Source organism: Pituophis catenifer, unplaced genomic scaffold, assembly GCF_029215685.1.
Source record: "Pituophis catenifer annectens isolate HBS135680 unplaced genomic scaffold, rPitCat1.0.hap2 SCAF_10, whole genome shotgun sequence".
Classification (NCBI taxonomy): domain Eukaryota; kingdom Metazoa; phylum Chordata; class Lepidosauria; order Squamata; family Colubridae; genus Pituophis; species Pituophis catenifer.
The window spans coordinates 28,088,278-28,110,393 of NW_027256890.1; the positions used below are offsets into that span (position 1 = coordinate 28,088,278).

Here is a 22,116-nt window from a genome sequence, read left to right on the forward strand (position 1 = left end):
TCTCAGAGGTTGAAAAACATTCAGATGGATGAATTTAAGAATTTAATCTCCAGTTTTACAATTTTCTTTTGCCTTCCTTCCTTCTTCTTTCCTTCTTCCTTTCTTTCCTTCCTTTTTTTCTTCCCATCCTATCCCTTCCTTTCCTTTCTCTTTCCTTCTTTTTTCTTTTCTTTTTCTTTCATTCTTTCCTTCCTTCCAGTTTTCTTTCTTTCCTTCCCATCCAATCCCATCCCCTCCTTTCCTTCTTTCTTTCTTTCCTTCCTTCCTTCTTTTTTCTTTCATTCTTTCCTTCCTTCCCTTTTCTTTTTTTCTTTTCTTTCTTCCCATCCCATCCCATCCCATCCCATCCCATCCCATCCCATCCCATCCCATCCCATCCCATCCCATCCCATCCCTTCTTTCTCTCTCTCTTTCTCTCTTTCTTTCTTTCTTTCTTTCTTTCTTTCTTTCTTTCTTTCTTTCTTTCTTTCTTTCTCTCTCTCTCTCTCTCTCTCTCTTTCTTTCTTTCTTTCTCTCTCTCTCTCTCTTTCTTTCTCTTTCCTACTTTCTCTCTCTCTCTTTCCTTCCTTCCCTCCCTCCCCTCCAGGAAACCCTACACCTCTAGCAAAAGCACTTAGACTTATATCCCTTTTACAACCTTCTCTAAGCAGTTTACAGAGTCAGCCTCTTGCCCCCATCAACAATCTGGGTCCTCATTTTACCCACCCTGGAAGGACAGAAGGCTGAGTCAACCTTGAGCCTGGTGGGATTCGAACTGCCAAACTGCAGGCAGCCGGCAGAAATAGCCTGCAGTACCGCACTCTAACCACTGCGCCACCGCACAACTAAACGACGGTTCGAAGAAATCCGGGTGAGGAAGGAATTATATAGAACGGCAGCCTGTGGAACAGACTGCCACATGAAATGGCAAGTTCTCCTTGGCTAAAGGTCTTCGACCGGAGACTAGAGGGCCCTCCTTTCAGAGATGCTCTCCTGACTGAGGAACTCTGGGAGTTGAAGTCCCCAAGTCTTAAAGTTGCTAAGGTTGGAGACCCCTGCTTTAAAGAATGGGGAAAGATTTACCTCCCAAGGATTTCCAATAATTCAGCCACTCCGTTGAAATGTTCGGTCTCGTAGATAAACCTGTTGGGGGGAAAGGAAAGGAAGAAACAGGGAGGGTTTTATTCTCGTCACTGTCTTCCCCAAAGATCTTCCCTTTTCCCATCATCCTCACCTTCTCAAAACACAACAGGTAGGTCCGATATTTATAGCAACTTGTTTACCCACCATTCGAAGGCGCTGATAAAAGTGACTTATGATCGTTTTTCACCCTTACGACTTCAACTCCCAGAATCCCCCAGCCATCATGCTTCAAAATGGGTGGACTTCAAGTTCCAGAATTCCCCAGTTAGTATACTTCAAGATTCCCAGAATTCCACAATCAGAATGCTTTAAGATATATGGATTTCAAATCCCAAAACTCCCCACCTAGCATCTTTTAATATGGGCGGACTTCAACTCCCAGAATTCCCTAGCCAGAAGGTTGGAGTTGAAGTCCACTCATCTTAAAGCATGCCAGCTGGGGGATTCTGGGAGTTGAAGTCCACCCTTCTTAAAGCATGTTGGCTGGGGAATTCTGGGAGTTGAAGTCCACCCTTCTTAAAGCATGTTGGCTGGGAAATTCTGGGAGTTGAAGTCCACCCTTCTTAAAGCATGTTGGCTGGGAAATTCTGGGAGTTGAAGTCCACCCTTCTTAAAGCATGTTGGCTGGGGGATTCTGGGAGTTGAAGTCCACCCTTCTTAAAGCATGTTGGCTGGGGAATTCTGGGAGTTGAAGTCCACCCTTCTTAAAGCATGTTGGCTGGGAAATTCTGGGAGTTGAAGTCCACCCTTCTTAAAGCATGTTGGCTGGGAAATTCTGGGAGTTGAAGTCCACCCTTCTTAAAGCATGTTGGCTGGGGAATTCTGGGAGTTGAAGTCCACCCTTCTTAAAGCATGTTGGCTGGGGAATTCTGGGAGTTGAAGTCCACCCTTCTTAAAGCATGTTGGCTGGGGGATTCTGGGAGTTGAAGTCCACCCTTCTTAAAGCATGTTGGCTGGGAAATTCTGGGAGTTGAAGTCCACCCTTCTTAAAGCATGTTGGCTGGGAAATTCTGGGAGTTGAAGTCCACCCTTCTTAAAGCATGTTGGCTGGGAAATTCTGGGAGTTGAAGTCCACCCTTCTTAAAGCATGTTGGCTGGGGAATTCTGGGAGTTGAAGTCCACCCTTCTTAAAGCATGTTGGCTGGGGAATTCTGCGAGTTGAAGTCCACCCTTCTTAAAGCATGTTGGCTGGGAAATTCTGGGAGTTGAAGTCCACCCTTCTTAAAGCATGTTGGCTGGGGAATTCTGGGAGTTGAAGTCCATCCCTCTTAAAGCATGTTGGCTGGGAAATTCTGGGAATTAAAGTCCATCCTTCTTAAAGTGGCCAAGATTGAAAACTGCTCTACAGGCTCAGTTGATAAGGTTTTCTCCTTGGAATTAGTCAGAATTTTTTGTGATTAGATTAGAAATTAGAAAAAGTTGCACACGACACACAACACTCCTTGATTGCTCAGGATGAAAACACAGGCAAACCGAAGGCGGAGAAGCCCCTCACCTCAAAAAAATGTTATTGCATTGCTTGCGAATATACGCCCGGAGGCCCAGGAATTTGCCGTAAACCCGGTGAAGGATGGTCTTGAGGTATTCACGTTCCCTGGGGTCTTCGCTGTCAAACAATTCTAGCAGCTGGAGGAGGGCGAAAGAGAAAAAGAGAGCATTGGCAAGGTTTTGGAAAAAGGCATCCTAATGGGCAAGGATAGAATTGTTATATTTTATTATTCTGTTCTGTTCTGTTCTATTCTACTCTATTATTCTGTTCTGTTCTAGTCTAGTCTATGCTTTTACAGAATAACATCCTATCCTAATTTTAGAATGTTATTTTATCTTCGCCTTGGCCCCATTTCTCATTTGTGGGGAAGCTCTTCCTAGCGTAGGCATGTTCTGACTTAGGCTCCTTTAAAAAGCACGAAGCTGAGTCTTGGTCCCAGCAAAACCCCTTTTATTTACACGACTGTGAATCCCTTTCATTCACAGTCAGCAAGGCCTGTCCAAACAGTCTTTCAGAGGAATACTTATCAACACAGACCTTATCTCGCTTGGAAAGCTGCCATGTCAATAGTTTCCAAACGCAGAGTAAGGCCAAACTTGGCACAGAGTCTCTGGGATTCAGATCTTCCCACTCTTGAAACGACCGAATGAACAAATTGTTTCCTGCAGAAGCCCCCTCCCCATTTGCTCCTCTTTTGTTTCCAATGGGAGGGCCAATCACCTCCAAGGTGTGGCTTTTACTCCCAAGTCGACCCTGCTTTCTGAGTTGTTCTTGTCTTCTGGCAGCTCTGTGCATGCTGGGAACAGGCTCCAGCTATTCCTCTGCCTCGCTGCTGTCTACCTCCCTCTCTGCCTCCAACACAGAACCCTCGTCCAAGCTTTCCCCAGCCCCCAGGACTGGCCCATGTTCCTCCCCAACCTCCTCACTGTCTGACTCTGCTGCCAGCTCCTCTGGCCACCGGTGGGACACGCAGATCATTCTCAACATATGACCTCAATTGGTACCAGAATTTTGGTTGCTGAGCTAGTCATCATACGACTAGGCCAGATTTTATTCCAGGGTAGTCCTTGACTTACAAGCATTCGTTTAGTGACCGCAGCTACAAAAGCACTGAAAGAAGTGACTTACGACCTTGTTTCACACTTATGACCGTTGCAGCATCCCCACGATCACATGGTCAATATTTAAATGCTTGGCAACTGGAATGGGGAGGAACAGGCTCAGGCTCAACCCTTCCAAGACTGAGTGGCTGTGGCTCCCGGCATCCCGATATAGTCAGTTGACTCCATCACTGACTATTGGGGGCGAGTCATTGGCCCCCACAGAGAGGGCTCGCAATCTGGGAGTCCTCCTGGATATGCAGCTGTCCTTGGAGGAACATCTGACGGCTGTAACCAGGGGGACCTTTTGTCAGGTTCGCCTGATTCGCCAGTTGCGGCCCTTTCTTGATCGGGATTCCCTGTGCACAGTCACTCACGCCCTCGTCACCTCTCGCCTTGACTATTGCAACGCTCTCTACATGGGGCTCCCCTTGAGGAGCACCCGGAGGCTCCAGCTGGTCCAGAACGCAGCAGCGCGGGTAGTGACGGGAGCAGCATGGCGCTCCCATGTAACACCACTCCTGTGCGAGCTGCACTGGCTCCCAGTTGTCTTCCGGGTGCGCTTCAAGGTGTTGGTTATCACCTTTAAAGCGCTCCATGGCATAGGGCCTAGCTATCTTCGAGACCGCCTGCTGCTACCAACGACCTCCCATCGACCCGTGCGCTCCCACAGAGAGGGCCTCCTCAGGGTGCCATCAGCCAGACAATGTAGGCTGGTGACCCCCAGGGGGAGAGCCTTCTCTGTGGGGGCACCTACCCTCTGGAATCAATTGCCTCCAGAGATAAGGAGAATCCAAGACCTCGGTGCCTTCCGCCGTGCCCTTAAAACCCATTTATTTAAACAAGCCGGGCTGGCTTAAGATGAAATTTTTAACTGTTTTTTAAATGTTTTAAACGTTTTTAATTGGTAAATGAGTTTTAATTGGGCCAAATTTATATATCTTTTAATTGTTTTTAATATTTGTTCTGTATGTTTTTTAATCTGGCTGTACACCGCCCTGAGTCCTCAGGGAGAAGGGCGGTATAGAAATCCAATATAAAATAAAAAAATAAATAAATAAATGTACTTATGACGGTTGCAGCATCCTGATCACATGATCCACAGGTCACATGATCCTCTTTCTGCGACCTTCTGACAAGCAGAGTCGAGGGGGAAGCCAGAGTCACTTAACAAGTGCAATAACTCACTTAAGAACTTTGGCAAGAAAAGTCGTAAAAAGGAAAAAAATCACTTAACTACTGTTTTGCTTAGCAGCAGAAATTTTGGGTTCAATTGTGGTCGTAAGTGGAGGATGACCTGTACCTTTTTTGGCTGTGGTCATTAAGTGAATCATACAGTTGTTAAGAAAATCCGGAAGCCAGCAGGATAATTGCATGACTGCATGAGGCTTTTTTCTCTTTCAATGGTCCTTGCAACAGGTAGAACAAAAAATTACTTAATTCAAATAATCTAAATTCTATAGTAATTAGTTAGCATGCAGAATTTGGGCACTAGAGGGATCATCCTGGATCTCAACAGACCAAGCTGCACTGAATGTTGAGGAGTTTCCAGAGAGCAAATAAGAACACAAAATACAGAATAAGAGTGTTGGAAGGGACCTCGGAGGTCTTCTAGTCCAACCCCTGCCCAATCAGGAGACCCTATATCGTTTCAGAGAAATGGCTGTCCAGTGTCTTCTTGAAAATCTCTAATGATGGAGCACCCACAACGCCTAGATAGATAGATGATAGATAGATAGATAGATAGATAGATGATAGATAGATAGATGATAGATAGATAGATAGATGATAGATAGATAGATAGATAGATGATAGATAGATAGATGATAGATAGATAGATGATAGATAGATAGATAGATAGATGATAGATAGATAGATGATAGATATAGATAGATGATAGATAGATGATAGATAGATAAGAGAGAGAAATAAAGATAGATAGATAAAAGAGAGAAATATAGATAGATGATAGATAGATATATAGATAGATGATAGATAGATGCTATAGATGATAGATAGATAAGAGAGAGAAATAAAGATAGATAGATAAGAGAGAGAAATATAGATAGATAGATAGATAGATAGATAGATAGATAGATAGATAGATATAGATTATATAGATAGATAATGAGAGAGATGTAATGTGTGTGAGAAAGAGAGAGAGAGAGAGCGAGAGAGAGAGAAAGAGAGAGAGAAGGAAGGAGGGATAGATAGATAGATTATATAGATAGATAATGAGAGAGAGATGTAATGTGTGAGAAAGAGAGAGAGAGAGAAAGAGAGAGAGAAGTAAGGAGGGATGGATAGATAGACAGACAGACAGACAGACAGACAGACAAATAGATCCCTTCCTCCATCTGATTTATCTCATAGAATCCCAGAGCAGAAGGGAGTCAGAATTCTTCTAGTGCACCCCATGCCCAATCAGAAGACCCTAGACCACTGATGGCGAACCTTTTTCCCGTTGCGTGCCGGAAGTGTGTGTGTGTACATGCGTGATAACACGTGCGCGTGCCAGCACCCATAATGCAATGCGACCCCCCCCCACCCATGCGCACATGTCACCCCATGCAAGCGCCCCGTATTACGCACACCCCCATGTATGCATTCTGCATTGCGCATGCGCAGTCCCCCACATGCGTTTTGCCCCCCCCCCCCCCGTTTTGGGCCTGAGAAGGGAAGGGATTGAAGTCCCGGCCCGCTGCTTCTGGCAGCGGCAAAACCCACCGCCGCTGGGTGGAAGGGGGTGGGCGTGGAAGGATCCATCTGGGGCTTCCCTGACAACGGATCCTTTTCACCCCCACCCCCTTCCACCCGGCAGCGGCGGTTCTTGCGCTGCCAGAAGGAATGGCCAGGGGATTCAATCTCTTTCCCTGGACAGCCTGCTCGGGTGGGAAAACAAGGAAGCCCCGGCCAGCAGATCCTCCCCACCCCCACCTCCTTCCACCCGGCCAGCTGACTGTCATGCAGGCATGCGCACCAGTAACCCGCAGACTAGCTAACCCGGAAGAGGAATGGGCGATGCGACGCGTGCCAGGCGATATGGCTCTGCGTGCCACTTCCGGCACGCGTGCCATAGGTTCGCCAACACGGCCCTATACCATTTCAGGCCAATGGTAGCCTAGTCTCTTCTTGAAAACCTCCAGTGATGGAGCCCCCACGACCTCTGGAGGGAAGCCTTCCCACCATGATTCCTAGCCATAGATCCCTCTCACTCACCATCAATACGAACTTCTGGTCTATGTATCGCTTGGCAACCGAGGGTTGGAAGTCTGGACTTTCGAGGAACCGGAGGAAAAATTCATATACAAGCTGGAAAGAGAGAGAGAGAGAGAGAGAGAGAGAGGGAATCCATTAAATCCAACTCAGCTTTCTTCTTCCATTGGGAGGCAAAGCCTTGAAAAGATGGAAGTTCCACCAGGCCCTTCCCCCCAGCCAGCGATGCATCCAAGCCCACCAGCCACTCCTCAAGGGGACATCTCAAGGTTGACTCAGCCTTCCACCCTTCCCAGGTCGGTAAAATGAGGACCCAGATTGTTGGGGGCAAGAGGCTGACTCCGTAAATTACTTAGACAGGGCTGTAAATGACTGTGAAGTGGTATATAAGTCTAAGGGCTATTCCTTCCTTCCTTCCTTCCTCCCTTCCTTCCTTCCTTCCTTCCTTCCTTCCTTCCTTCCTCCCTCTCTCCCTTCCCTCCCCAGTTGTCAGAATGTAGTGTTGTAGGCTAACTCTGCCCACTGCCAGCAGTTCAATCCTGACTGGCTCAAGGTTGACTCAGCCTTCCGTCCTTCCGAGCTGGGTCAAATGAGGACCCAGATTGTTGGGGACAAGAGGCTGACTCTGTAAACCGCTTAGAGGAGGCTGGAAAGCCCTGTGAAGCGGTATATAAGTCTAAGGGCTATTGCTATTGTTCCTTTTCTCCCTTCCTTCCTTCCTTCCTTCCTTCCTTCCTTCCTTCCTTTCCTTCTTCTTTCCTTTCCTCCTTCCTTCCTTCCTTCCCTCCTTCCTTCCTTTCCTTTCCTCCTTCCTTCCCTTCTTTTTTCCTTTCCTCCTTCCTTTCCTTCTTCTTTCCTTTCCTCCTTCCTTCCTTCCTTCCTTCCTTCCTTCCTTCCTTCCTTCCTTCCTTCCTAAAGGTTGACTCAGCCTTCCTTCCTTCCCAGGTGGGTAAAATGAGGACCCAGATAGTTGGGGGCAAGAGGCTGACTCTGTAAACCGCTTAGAGGGGGCTGGAAAGCCCTGTTAAGCGGTAGATAAGTCTAAGTGCTATTGCTATTAATTTCATGGCCTTCAGAAGGCCTCTTACCTGGAGATGGGGCCAAGACGGTTCCAGGTTTGGCTCATCTTCTTCGGGATCGAACTCGGGGTTTTCACTGGGTGGAAGAATTCGGAAAATGTTGACTGAGATCTGGAAGGAGAAGGGAGAGATCAGCCCAAGCCAAAAAACCTCGAAATAAGACCACCTTTCAAGGTCAAATGAGCTAACCAAAACAGACTCCACGCAAGCTTCAGATCCACAGCGAAGCCTAAGAGAAAAAAATAAAAATAAAACAACAGGAGAGATTCAACCTTAGAACTAAGGGGAAATTTCCTGACAGTGAGAACAATTCATCAGTGGAACAGCTTGCCACCAGAAGTTGTGGGCGCACCATCACTGGAGGCTTTTAAGAAGAGACTGGATAGGCATTTGTCCAAGGTCCCTCCCAACTCGGTTATACTGTTTTTTGCTTTTATTATACATCCATTTTTTGTTCAGGTCAGTGTTGACTCCTAGCAACTGACTGGACTGGTCCCTGGAGGTTTTTTGGCAAGGTTTTTCACAAGTGAACTTTAGAATAGAATCACAGAGTTGGAAGGGACCTTGGAGGTCTTCTAGTCCAACCCCCTGCCTAGGCAGGAAACCCTACACCACTTCAGACAAACGGTTATCCAACATCTTCTTAAAAACTTCCAGTGTTGGAGCATTCACAACTTCTGGTGGCAAGTTGTTCCACGGATGAATTGTTCTCACTGTCAGGAAATTTCTCCTTAGTTCTAAGTGGTTTGCCATTGCCTCCTTCCTAGGGCTGAGGGAGGGTGACAGGCCCAAGGTCAGCCAGCTGGCTTCGTGCCTAAGGCGGGACTAGAACTCACCCTTGCCTGGTTTCTAGCCTGGCGCCTAAACTACAACGCCAGACTGGCTCCCTTAGCCATCCATAGTGCCATTTTAGGTTAATTTTTTAAAAGGATTAAACCGTGAGCCATTATACATTCGTTTGTTTTGCTAATTTAAGCGATGAATAATGAATAAACGTCGGCTGTTTCTTGCATGTTTATGAGCCCGACCCACTAATTAACGCATTTTATGGAACGCGGCTCCCACATTCGGGTTTGAAAGTCCCTTTTTTTAAACTACTGGAAGACTGAAAGATCTTAGATGAGATCTCCAAATAATTTAACTGCAAAGGCGTGAAAATTGAAAGAAGTTATCATTTAAATTTCAACAAAGAAGTTATAATTTCACTTCTCAAGATTCCCCGAAAACACAATATAAAAGGGATCGAATCTTTTCTTCCTTTCGACAGCCTGTCTGTCATCTTCCATTCAGCCTCACCTTCAATTTGATAAGTCTAAGGATGAGTAATGCTTTGGATAAGTCATTCCATTGTTCCGTTTTCTTCCGTGTGGATTTTTTTTTCCCTTCTTACTTTCAGAAAAAAGAGCAACGGATCAATATAAAAACTCAGGAAGGCTGGTTGCAGGGAGACCTCGACTTACAACGGTTCGTTTAGCGACCTCCCAAAGTTACGACGGCAGTGAAAACAGTGACTTGAGGACCGTCTCTCACACTTAACGACCGCTGCAGCATTTCCATGGTCACGTGATCTCAAAATTGGCCACTTGATTCACATTTATGACGGCTGCATTGTCCCAAGGTCGTGCGATCCCCCTTTTGCGACCTTTTCAAAGTTCGTGGGGAAGCCAGATTCACTTAACAACCGTGTTGCTAATGTAACCACCGCAGTGATTCACTTAACAACGCAACAAGATCGATCGTAAAATGGAGCAAAGCTCACTTACTGTCTCACTTAGGAACAGACATTCGGGGCTCTACTGCGGTCGTTAAGTGAAGGACGACCTGTAATACGAGTTCAGGCTCCTAACCCCCCTGCCCATCGTACCCCACTAGCCCCACTACTCTGCCCCCCCCTCCCCACTTTCTGCGTTTTTTCAGCCAGCCTTTTACCATCTTGATGATCTCGGGATAGAGTGGCTCAATGAGGATGCCACGGTTGGTGGCCACGCACTCCACCAGTTCATTCAGGGCTGCCCGCTTGATCTCCTTGCCCTTCAGGTCAGCTACGCAGTCCAGGAAATCGAAGATGATGGAGCATTGCTGAAGCTTCTTGCACAGAAGGTCGTGGAGCTCTGAAACCGGAGCATCTGCAGGGGGAAAGCAGAGGATTTACACGCAATCCCACGTGAGGAAGCAGAGGCATCCGTGAGAATTCATACAGCAAAAGCCCTTAGACTTATATCCCGCTTTACAGTGCCTTTCCAGCCGTCTCTAAGCGGTTTACAGAGTGAGCCTCTTGCCCCCAACAATAATCCCGGGTCCTCATTTTACCCACCTCGGAAGGACAGAAGGCTGAGTCAACCTTGAGCCAGTCAGGATCGAACTCCTGACAGTTGGCAGAATTAGCCTGCAATCCTGCATTCTAACCACTGTGCCACCAGGGCGAACAGGAATAGGAATAGAAATAGCAAAAGAAGGACAGACGGAAGGAAGGAAGGAAGGAAGGAAGGAAGGAAGGAAGGAAGGAAGGAAGGAAGGAAAAAAGAAAGAAGGAAGGAAGGAAGGAAGGAAGGAAGGAAGGAAGGAAGGAAGGAAGGAAGGAAGGAAGGAAGGAAAATAGCACTTAAGACTTATATACCAGTTCACAGAGCTTTTCAGCTCTCTCTAAGCGGTTTACAGAGTCATCCTCTTGCCCCCAAACAAACTGGGTCCTCATTTTATCGACCTCGGAAGGACAGAAGGCTGAGTCAACCTTTAGGAAGGAAGGAAGGAAGGAAGGAAGGAAGGAAGGAAGGAAGGAAGGAAGGAAGGAAGGTCAATAGCACTTAGACTTATATACCGCTTCACAGTATCTTTCCAGCCCTCTCTAAGGGGTTTACAGAGTCCGCCTCTTGTCCCCAACAATCTGGGTCCTCATTTGACCCACCTTGGAAGGACGGAAGGCTAAGTCAACCTTTAGGAAGGAAGGAAGGAAGGAAGGAAGGAAGGAAGGAAGGAAGGAAGGAAGGAAGGAAGGAAGGAAGGAAAATATCGTGTTTCCCCCAAAATAAGACCCTGTCTTATATTTTTTTGAACCCTGAAATAAGCGCTTGGCCTTATTGCCATGCGCTCAAAAGCCCGATTGGGCTTATTATCAGGGGATGACTTATTTTGGGGGAAACAGGGTAGCAATAGCACTTAAAACTTATATCCTGCTTCAAACTCCTGGCTGTGGGCAGAATTAGCCTGCAATCCTGCCTTCTAACCACTGTTCCACCACAGGAGGGAGGGAGGGAAGGAAGGAAGATAAGGAAAGAAGAGCAATAGAGCACTTAGACTTATATACCGCTTTACAGTGCTTTTACAGCCCTCTCTAAACGGTTTAAAGAGTCAGCCTCTTGCCCCCAACAAACTGGGTCCTCATTTTACCCACCTCGGAAGGATGGAAGGCTGAGTCAACCTTTAGGAAGGACGGAAGGAAGGACGGAAGGAAGGGAGGGAGGGAGGGAGGGAGGAGCGAGCAGCAATAGCACTTAGACTTATATACCGCTTCACGGTGCCTTTACAGCCCTCTCTAAGCGGTTTACAGAATCAGCCTCTTGCCCCCAATAATCTGGGTCCTCATTTTACCGGCCTGATCGAACTCCTGGCAGTCGGCAGAGTCAGCCTGCAATAATACTCCATCCTAACCACCCCCGCCACCACGGCTCGTACAACGGGATCCTACACGAGAAAGCACAGGCCCCCGTGAGAATTTACACGGCATCCCACAAGACAGAGGCCTCATATGTTGAAGCACATACATGTGCTATCTCTTTCCCTTCATTGTAATCCAGCTTGGTCGCATGACTGGAATAACACGCATGATACCTCCTTTCGCTTTTTCCGCTGTTTTTCGGAAGGGAAAGACCAGAGCTCTTGGGCATTGCCAACAGAAGTGCATACAACTGTCAACAATGTTGGAAATCCAGCAGGTCGTGGGAAGGTACCCACGGCTCGGAATTGCATTGGGAAAGCTGCATCTCTAACACAACAGACCTGGGAAACCCCCCCCCCCCCAAACTCTCTATCTCTGGGGGCTAATTGCTATCAAGCAACACCCCGCAATAACAATTAGCAGGATATTTTAATTACAGCGTTTTACGCTGCACTTCAAAGACGGGCTCGTAAAACTTTATTGCTAGTACTTGTACACGGAAATATCACAATTCAAAGATGGGGGACTTACAACCCGTAGCAGTGGCAAAATTCTGTGCGGCTGCAATGTCCACAAGAAAAAAAAAAATGGGTTTCAGAATTATAGCTGTCAACTTTGGGCCAATTTTTTGGAGATATCGCTTAACCATTTTCGGGAAATTATATTTACTCACATACGTATCAGCTCTCCGCTCAGGTCACTGTTTGAGAACATGTATTTTCTGGACAGCGGTGTTATTATCCACTGTTAATGTCAGTACTGTTTTTTAATATATTGTAAACAATGATGTCTATTGCTGGTCTATGACCGAAATAAAACAGGGGTGAAATCCTGCAGGTTCTGGAGAACCGGTAGCGGAAATTTTGAGCAGTTCGGAGAACTGGCAAATACCACCTCTGGCTGGCCCCAGAGTGGGGTGGAAATGGAGATTTTGTAGTATCCTTCCCCCAGGAGTGGGGAGGGAATGGAGATTTTGCAATATCCTTCCCCTGGAGTGGGAAGGGAATGGAGAGTTTGCAGTATCCTTCCCCCTGGAGTGGGGAGGGAATAGAGATTTTGCAATATTCTTCCCCTGGAGTGGGAAGGGAATGGAGATTTTGCAATATCCTTCCCCTGGAGTGGGGAGGGAATGAGGATTTTGCAATATCCTTCCCCTGGAGTGGGGAGGGAATGAGGATTTTGCAATATCCTTCCCCTGGAGTGGAGAGGGAATGGAGATTTTGCAGTATCCTTCCCCCTGAAGTGGGGAGGGAATGGAGATTTTGCAGTATCCTTCCCCCTGGAGTGGGGAGGGAATGAGGATTTTGCAATATCCTTCCCCTGGAGTGGGGAGGGAATGAGGATTTTGCAATATCCTTCCCCTGGAGTGGGAAGGGAATGGAGAGTTTGCAGTATCCTTCCCCCTGGAGTGGGAAGGGAATGGAGATTTTGCAGTATCCTTCCCCCTGGAGTGGGGAGGGAATGGAGATTTTGTAGTATCCTTCCCCCTGGAGTGGGGAGGGAATGAAGATTTTGCAATATCCTTCCCCTGGAGTGGGGAGGGAATGGGGATTTTATAGTATCCTTCCCCTGAAGTGAGGAGGAAATGGAGATTTTGCAGTATCCTTCCCCCAGGAGTGGGGAGGGAATGGAGATTTTGCAGTATCCTTCCCCCAGGAGTGGGGAGGGAATGGAGATTTTGCAATATCCTTCCCCTGGAGTGGGAAGGGAAGGGAGATTTTGCAGTATCCTTCCCCCAGGTGTGGGGAGGGAATAGAGATTTTGCAATATTCTTCCCCTGGAGTGTGGTGGGAATGGAGATTTTGCAGTATCCTTCCCCCAGGAGTGAGGAGGGAATGGGGATTTTGCAGTATCCTTCCCCTGGAGTGTGGTGGGAATGGAGATTTTGCAGTATCCTTCCCCCAGGAGTGGGGAGGGAATGGGGATTTTGCAGTATCCTTCCCCTGCCACGCCCACCAAGCCACACCCACCAAGCTACACCACACCCACCAAGCCACGCCCACCGAACCGGTAGTAAAAAAAAATTGGATTTCGCCATTGTAATAAAGTTATATTCTATTCTATTCTTTGGGAACAATGGCAAACTCGCGAAGCAGCGAGAACCCTTCCAATACCTGACACTCTGCTCTTGCTATTAATTGTTAACTGCTAACTTTTTAAAAGGTTTTCACTCAGATTTTAAAAATTCCTTTTTCCTTAATCGTTGCTGGTTCCCTTGATTGTGTTTGGTCTTGGACTGTAAATAAAACTTTGGATCGCTTGATTGATTGCAATTCAAAGACGGGTGACTTAAAACCCGTGCATTTTTTTTTTTTTAAAAAAGAGTCACCGGGATCCAAAAATCGACAGAAAAACCCTTCCTAAAATAACTGCATGGAGCCATGTTTACCAAGTCGCCAGAAAGTGAGGCTCAACTCGAGAGACTTCACTTCCAAAAATCTCTGCAGTGAAAAGAAAAATATTCTGTTAATTTCTGGGCGCGTCTGGTTAAAAATAATAATAATAATAATAATAATAATTAAGAAGGGTGTAGCTCCCTCCAAGAATAAATTCCCTGCCTGGATAGACATGTGTACCTCTCAGATATAACTGACTAAGCAGCCATAAATATATTATAAGCTTATATTGCAGACGTAAGTCTACATTTAAATTTGCAGGGCAATTAAGCTTTGGAAGAAGCTGAAACACGATCCGCTTGCAGGGGAAAAGTTCCTTGACCTCTCCTGCGTTCCCACGGCTTGGCTCCACCGCTCATCTTCCCGGCTTCCTCCGCAAGCAAAACTTTGCTCTATTTTCAGTGACTTTGTTCCTTTCCTAAAATAGGGCCAGAAGAATGCTTGCAAATGTTTACAAATCGCCCGGTAAATACAGACAGAACTCCCCCCCGCCCAATGGACATACCAGGAAAGCTAATCCTGAAGTTTTAAGTTTAAATCTGCTCCTGTCCTCTTCTCACCCCAAATATTTTCAGCTCACAAATGGGGAGGGGGATTTTTTTTTTTTGAGATCTGCAGGCATAACATCCTAGTTTTGGAAGAGTTCCTTGAGGCTGTCAGGCAGGGGTGAAATGCTCCCGGTTTGGACCGGATCGCCCAATCCGGTAGTGATGGCAGCGGGTGGTTCGGAGAACCGGTAGCAAAAATCCCTGCGCCGCCCCCCCCCCCACCATGCCCAGCTGAGCCGCAGGATCATCAGAGGCTTTTTTTTTAACTTTTAAAAGCCTTTTTTCTACAACTTCTTCCGACGAAAAAAATGCTTTTAAAAGTAAAAACAAAAAAGCCTCTGATGATCGCGCGGCTCAGCTGGGATCGTCAGAGGCTTTTCAAAGCATTTTTTTCTGCAACCTCTTCGGCCGAAGAGGTGGTTAAAAAAATGCTTTGAAAAGTCTCTGACGATCCAAGCTGAGTTGCCTGATCGTCAGAGGCTTTTCAAAGCATTTTTTAAAAAGCTTCTCTGACGATCCCAGCTGAATTCCCTGATCGTCAGAGGCTTTTTAAAGCATTTTTAAAAAAGCTTCTCTGACGATCCCAGCTGAATTCCCTGATCGTCAGAGGCTTTTCAAAGCATTTTTAAAAAAGCTTCTCTGACGATCCCAGCTGAATTCCCTGATCGTCAGAGGCTTTTTAAAGCATTTTTTAAAAAGCTTCTCTGACAATCCCAGCTGAATTCCCTGATCGTCAGAGGCTTTTTAAAGCATTTTTAAAAAAGCTTCTCTGACGATCCCAGCTGAATTCCCTGATCGTCAGAGGCTTTTCAAAGCATTTTTTAAAAAGCTTCTCTGACAATCCCAGCTGAATTCCCTGATCGTCAGAGGCTTTTTAAAGCATTTTTAAAAAAGCTTCTCTGACGATCCCAGCTGAGTTGCCTGATCGTCAGAGAGGCTTTTCAAAGCATTTTTTTTAAAGCTACTCTGACGATCCCAGCTGAGTTCCCTGATCGTCAGAGGCTTTTTAAAGCATTTTTTAAAAAGCTTCTCTGACGATCCCAGCTGAATTCCCTGATCGTCAGAGGTTTTTTAAAGCATTTTTTAAAAAGCTTCTCTGACGATCCCAGCTGAGTTGCCTGATCGGCAGAGGCTTTTTAAAGCATTAGAAAAAATGCTTTGAAAAGTTTTTTTAAAAAAAAGTTGGCGACGCCCACCCAGTCACATTACCCTCCCACACACACCAAGCCACGCCCACAGAACCAGTAGTAACAAATTTTACATTTCACCCCTGCTATCAGGCCAGTGGTGAAATCTAAACCGATTTACCACCGATTCGCTGGCTGCACATGCGCCAAATGCGCACTCTGCATGCATGCAGTGCGCACTAAATGCGAGCTACGTGCACACATGCGCAGTGCAAACCAAAAGGAGGCTTGGGAAGGTAAGTAGAACAGCGCGCAGGGGTGCGTGTGTGTGATCAACTGTGGCGCGATCGTGGGAACCTTTTTACAAACTTTTTAAAAGCATATTTTACTACCAGCTCGGGCGAATAGGTGGTAAAAAATGCTTTTTAAAAAAATGGTTCCGACGATCGTGCGGCACAGCTGTGATCGTCAAAGCCTTTTTTTTTTTTTTTTTACTTTTTTAAAGTAAAACTTATTTTTACTTTAAACCTTTTTAATGCCTAAAAAGTAAAAAAAAAAAAAAAAAGTTCAGACGATCAGCTGAACAATGCGCGATCATCGGAACTTTTTTTTTTAACTTTTTAAAGCCATTTTTAATTACCGGTTCCGAAGAACGGGTAGTAAAAAAAAATGCTAAAAAAGTTAAAAAAAAAAAAAGTTCAGACAATTGTGTGTTGCTCAGCTGATTGTCGGAACTTTTTTTTTTTTTTTTTTTTTACATTTTTTACTACCGGTTCAGTGAACTGGTAGCAGTTTTTACAACCGATTCTGGCGAACCAGCCCGAACCGGTAGCATTTCACCCCTGTATCAGGCCCAGCCTCTCTGCTCAGTGTAGGAATCCAAATCAAAGCATCCCAGAGAGTTATAAGGGCCTACCCCAGGGGCCTGCAACCTTAAGCACTCAGAGAGCCATTTGGGCCCGTTTCCCACAGAAAAGAAAACACCGGGAGCCACAAAACCCTTCCCGTGCCTGACTATTTCTTCAGCGGCCACAAATCTAACATATGTAGTTGAATTAAACGTTCTGTTTTCTTCTGAAACGTTTCTTTTCTTGGATTTATCCATGGTTGGCCTACCGGGGTTGAAAAGCTCAATAAATCGCGTGCTGGCGGGTGTCGCACATTGGCGGTTGTGACGCATATTTTGAGTGACAGGGAGCCGCAGAAGAGGGGTGAAAGAGCCACATGCGGCTCCAGAGCCACAGGTTGCTGACCCCTGGACTAACTTGTACTTCAAGACATCTAGCAAATATCCTTTTGCTTATGTCCTCTCAAGTTGTTTTCAGCTCTTAGGAAGAACCTGAATCACGGTTACTCAACCTGGCAATTTTAAGATGTGTGGAGTTCAACACGCAGAATTCCTCCGCCAGCCTATGTCTAGACATGCCCTGTATACCTGTACATTCAAATTAGATTAATATATTTTTTAAAAAAACTACACAAAGTCTTGTGGAAAAGAAGTATTTTAATATTTTTAAAAAAGATTAAGAAATCTAATTCCCAGGTTTTTTTTTTAAAAAAAAACACTACATAGTTTTTTATGAAAAAGAAGTATTTTTAGTATTTTTTTTTAAGATTAAGTAATCTAATTCCCAGTGTAATTCTGCTGGATTCACACACACTGATCATAAACTTTGTCTCAAACATCAGTTTATAACAGTGGTTTTCAACCACATCAACTTTAAATCAGATGGATTTCAACTCCCCAGCCGGCATGCTTTAAGAGGGGTGGACTTCAACTCCCAGAATCCCCCAGCCAGCTATGCTTTAAGAGGGGTGGACTTCAACTCCCAGAATTCCCCAGCCAGCCTGCTTTAAGAGGGGTGGACTTCAACTCCCAGAATCCCCCAGCCAGCTATGCTTTAAGAGGGGTGGACTTCAACTCCCAGAATTCTCCAGCCAGCATGCTTTAAGAGGGGTGGACTTCAACTCCCAGAATCCCCCAGCCAGCATGCTTTAAGAGGGGTGGACTTCAACTCCCAGAATCCCCCAGCCAGCAAGCTTTAAGAGGGGTGGACTTCAACTCCCAGAATCCCCCAGCCAGCATGCTTTAAGAGGGGTGGACTTCAACTCCCAGAATCCCCCAGCCAGCATGCTTTAAGAGGGGTGGACTTCAACTCCCAGAATCCCCCAGCCAGCATGCTTTAAGGTGAGTGGACTTCAACTCCCAGAATCCCCCAGCCAGCTATGCTTTAAGAGGGGTGGACTTCAACTCCCAGAATCCCCCAGCCAGCCTGCTTTAAGAGGGGTGGACTTCAACTCCCAGAATTCCCCAGCCAGCCTGCTTTAAGAGGGGTGGACTTCAACTCCCAGAATTCCCCAGCCAGCCTGCTTTAAGAGGGGTGGACTTCAACTCCCAGAATTCCCCAGAGGGAGAGGGGAACCGAGCCACGCGAGTGCTGGGCTGGTGTGCTTGCGTAGCTCAACTTGTGTGAGTGATGGGCCGGTGTGCCTTCTCATGCACACACAGCTCAAAACGAACAGAGCCTTGCGAGTGCACGCGTGTCAGCTGGCGTGCTGCTCGCGTGGACCGCTTGCAAATAGGCCCGGTAGTGGGTTGCAGCCTGAGGATTGGGGACCCCTGACCTAGATAGCTATTCCATGGTCATCTGTCTCTAATTGTTCTTTCAGATATCCGGCAAAGAGGAGCCGATGTATTTAGGAGATTTTACCCAACATTACCGGACGCGGTGGCTCAGTAGCTAAGACGCTGAGCTTGCCGATCAAAAGGTCGGCAGTTCAGCGGTTCGAGTCCCTAGTGCCGCATAACGGGGTGAGCTCCCGTGACTTGTCCCAGCTTCTGCCAACCTAGCAGTTCGAAAGGACGTAAAAAATGCAAGTAGAAAAACAGGGACCACCTTTGGTGGGAAGGTAAGAGCGTTCCGTGCGCCTTTGGCGTTGAGTCATGCCGGCCACATGACCACGGAGACGTCTTCGGACAGCGCTGGCTCCTTGGCTTTGAATCGGAGAGGAGCACCGCCCCCTAGAGCCGGGAACGACTAGCACATATGTGCGAGGGGAACCTTTACCCAACATTACACCGAAATCTGTTTTCCTGGGAGTAGGAAGCCCACCCTTTCATATCCTCCCTGCAACATCCCTTCTTCTCAAAGCTAAACATTGCCGGCGGCCTCCAGGCCTCTCCTCCCAGTTCCCACTTAACGTCTCTGTCCCTTTTTCCATTTTTCCTTTTCAATTTTTCATGATTTCACATCGGCACGTCTCTCGCTTAAAGCGCTTGGCTTTTAAAAAAAGAGGCACATGGGAGGGTTTAGGGGGAAAGGGATGACCGGCACAGAAGACAGTGGAAGCTGTGATCGCTTCCGTTGATGGCACCTAAAATGGCCTTTTTTAAAAAAAAAAGTCATCGCTTGCACACTGCTGATTCACACTCGGCTTGTGACCAAAAACAGCTTCCCCCCCCCCTCTTCCACACGCACATTTATTCCCGAGCAAAAGGATAATTTCCCTTTTCAACAGCGTCCCGTTGGTTTCAGTTTGCAAATGAAAGCTAATTTGGCATTAGCATCTCTTACATTTCCTTCGATTTTTCAGCCTGACTCTCTTAACCGTTTCTTCGTTTATTTATTTAGGAAAATGTCTATACGGCCACCAAACTCGCTCACGGTGATATTCGGGGTGCCTTATAATAGCAGTAGGCCCCCCAATCTTTTGAGCACTGGGGACCGGTTCCATAGAAAACAGTTTTTCCACGGACCACGGGGGAACATGGTTTCATGCGCTTCCTGCATCCCACGCATGTGCGGTTGGAGTTTTGCGTGCTTGTGCGGCCTGGTTCTGGGTCTTAAATATGAGCCAGACGTGTGCAGCAGCAGCCAAAAAAGCTAATACAATCCTTGGTTGGATAAACAGAGGCACAGAATCAAAATCATGTGAAGTATTTGTACCGCTTTACAAATCCTTAGTAATGTCACGCCTGGAATTCTGCATCCAGTTTTGGTCCCCACACTACAAAAAAGATGCTGAGACTCTGGAAAAAGTGCAAAGAAGATGATTAAAGGCCTGGAGACTAAAACATACGAAGAATGGTTGAAATATTTGGGTTTGGTCAATCTAGAGAAAAGAAGAAGTAGGGGTGACACCTGAGGGCAGGAAATTAATCAAGGAGAGGAGCAATCTGGAATGAAGGAGAAACTTCCTAACTTCCCAGTGGAACTGCTTGCCACCAGAAATCGTGGATTCTCCATCACTGGAGGTTTTTAAGAAGAGACTGGACAGTCACTTATCTTAAATGTTATAGGATCTCCCGCTTGAGCAGGGGGCTGGACTAGAAGACCTCCCAGGTCCCTTCCGGCTCTATGCCGGTTAAATGGCGGCAGCATTATCCTGTGGGAGGATTCCCACGAGGGAAACTAGGGGGGATATTTTGGTATGTGGGGAGCAATCCTTTTGGCTGTAATTAATGATTTTAATTAATGATTTAAATTAAATTATAATTTAATTCAGTCCTTGAAAAGTAGTTTTACATTCCATTGACTGTTTTAAGCCTTGTCAAGTGCACCGCCTTGGATTAAATCAAAATATAGATGAGTTATTTGTGAATCTGTAGAAGTTGTTTGCTTTGCTTTCTGGTCACTGACAAACTAACTAAGTTACTGGGAGAATAGCCTAGATCTGGGTTTCTCAATCATGTCCACTTGAAGACGTGTGGACTTCAACTCCCAGAATTCCCCAGCCAGCATAGCTGGCTGGGGAATTCTGGGAGTTAAGTCCACACGTCTTCAAGTGGACCAAGGTTGAAAAAACACCGCTCTGAATCTTCAAAAGTTTCCCATCCTTAATGAAAATAAGTGTCCTTCCTTGTTTATTGTTTAGGGGGGAAAAAAAGTTTTATCTCTACTAGCTCAAAGGGTCATTGTTTTTTTTTAGGTTTTTATCAGTACCAAAGAAAACCAGAAGTTTCCCCCCCCCCCAGACAGCTTTCTCCGTTTGACTCCCTAATTTTCCCGATTTTTCCTTGTTTCTTTTTCATTCTTTTTTTTTTTTTTTTTTGGTCTTCCCTTGTTTGTGTTTTATGCTTTTTCTGAAACTTCGAATAAACTTTTGGGAGCGAGGAAGGGAAAAAAAGGGGGGAAAAAATTATCTAGGAAAAGTTAGAAGTGATTTAACATATCCTTCCTTCATCTTCAGTTTGTTTTTTTTTTTGTAGAGATTAATCCTGGAAAGAGTTTAGAGTTTAGAGAATTGGAATTAGTATCAGAATAGAGCTGGAGGGGACCCTGGAGGTCTTCTAGTCCAGCCTCCTGCTCAAGCAGGAGATCCTATAGCATTTCAGACAAGTGACTGTCCAGTCTCCTCTTAAAAACCTCCAGGGATGGTGCACCCACAACTTCTGGTGGCAAGCTGTTCCACTGGTTAATTGTCCTCTCTGTTAGGAACTTTCTCCTCAATTCCAGGTTGCTTCTCTCCTTGATTAATTTCCTGCCTTCTGGGGCTTTGGAGAATAATTGGACCCCCTCTTCTTTGGGGGCAGCCCCTCAAATACTGGAATGCTGCTATCATGTCACCCCTAATTCTTCTTTTTTCTAGACTGGCCAAACCCAATTCCTGCAACCGTTCTTCATCTGGTTTAGTCTCCGGGTACTTTGATCATCTTAGTTGCTCTTCTCTGCACTTTTTCCAAAAGTCTCAACAACTTTAAGACGTCTGGACTATAATTCCCAGAATTTCCCAGCTAGCATCCCCCTGATTTGGCACAGAGCGATCCCTTCCAACTCTGTTATTCTCTTTTCTATTCTTCTGCATTCATTTAAAATGCAGAAAACCCAGCACCTTCTAAGCCAGCCTTTCTCAATCTTGGCGACTTTAAGACGCCTGCGCTACAACTCCCAGAATCCCCCAGCCAGAATCCCCCTGATTTTCTACACAGGGATATATTTTTTTCCCTGCACACTTGAAGTGCAGAAAATCCGTTCATCTTCGAAGTGCTTCTCGACCTTAGTAACGTCAAGGCGCCTGGACTACAACTCCCAGAATCCCGGGAATTGTAGTCCAGGCCTCTTAATATAGCTAAAGTTAAAAAAAAAAAAAAAACAATGCTCGGTTTGGCACACTTGAACCTTCCCTGCCTCTCCAAGCCTTCCTTTTAAAAAGAATGCAGATCAAAATCAGGGGCTCTGCTTGCTGCTGCCTCTTGTGGCCGTGAGTTCCACGGGCTGTTGGAACTTGGATTCCACTCCCCCAATCGCTCTTTCGCTGGTCTTTGCTCTCCGGCAGCAGGGAGGTTCTCCTGAACTCCATGCTCAGAGAGGCTGCAACACCTTCCCAAGCCCAGCTGGGCTGCAAACTTTTTTTTAAAGAGACCCCTACCAGAGTTGGTTGCAA

At 46.2% G+C, this 22,116-nt stretch overlaps 1 protein-coding gene across 1 annotated transcript in view; it reads right to left on the reverse strand.

Annotated features, from left to right (window-relative positions):
• Positions 1-22,116, reverse strand: part of PPP2R5B (protein phosphatase 2 regulatory subunit B'beta) — a 39,851-nt gene that overhangs the window by 9,497 nt on the left and 8,238 nt on the right. Inside the window, exons 2-6 of the mRNA XM_070951575.1 lie at positions 9,936-10,132; positions 8,016-8,117; positions 6,931-7,023; positions 2,618-2,748; positions 1,063-1,122 (exon numbers count right to left, since the gene is read on the reverse strand). Coding sequence (XP_070807676.1) covers positions 1,063-1,122; positions 2,618-2,748; positions 6,931-7,023; positions 8,016-8,117; positions 9,936-10,132 — 583 coding nt within the window. The remainder of the gene's footprint in view (positions 1-1,062; positions 1,123-2,617; positions 2,749-6,930; positions 7,024-8,015; positions 8,118-9,935; positions 10,133-22,116) is intronic.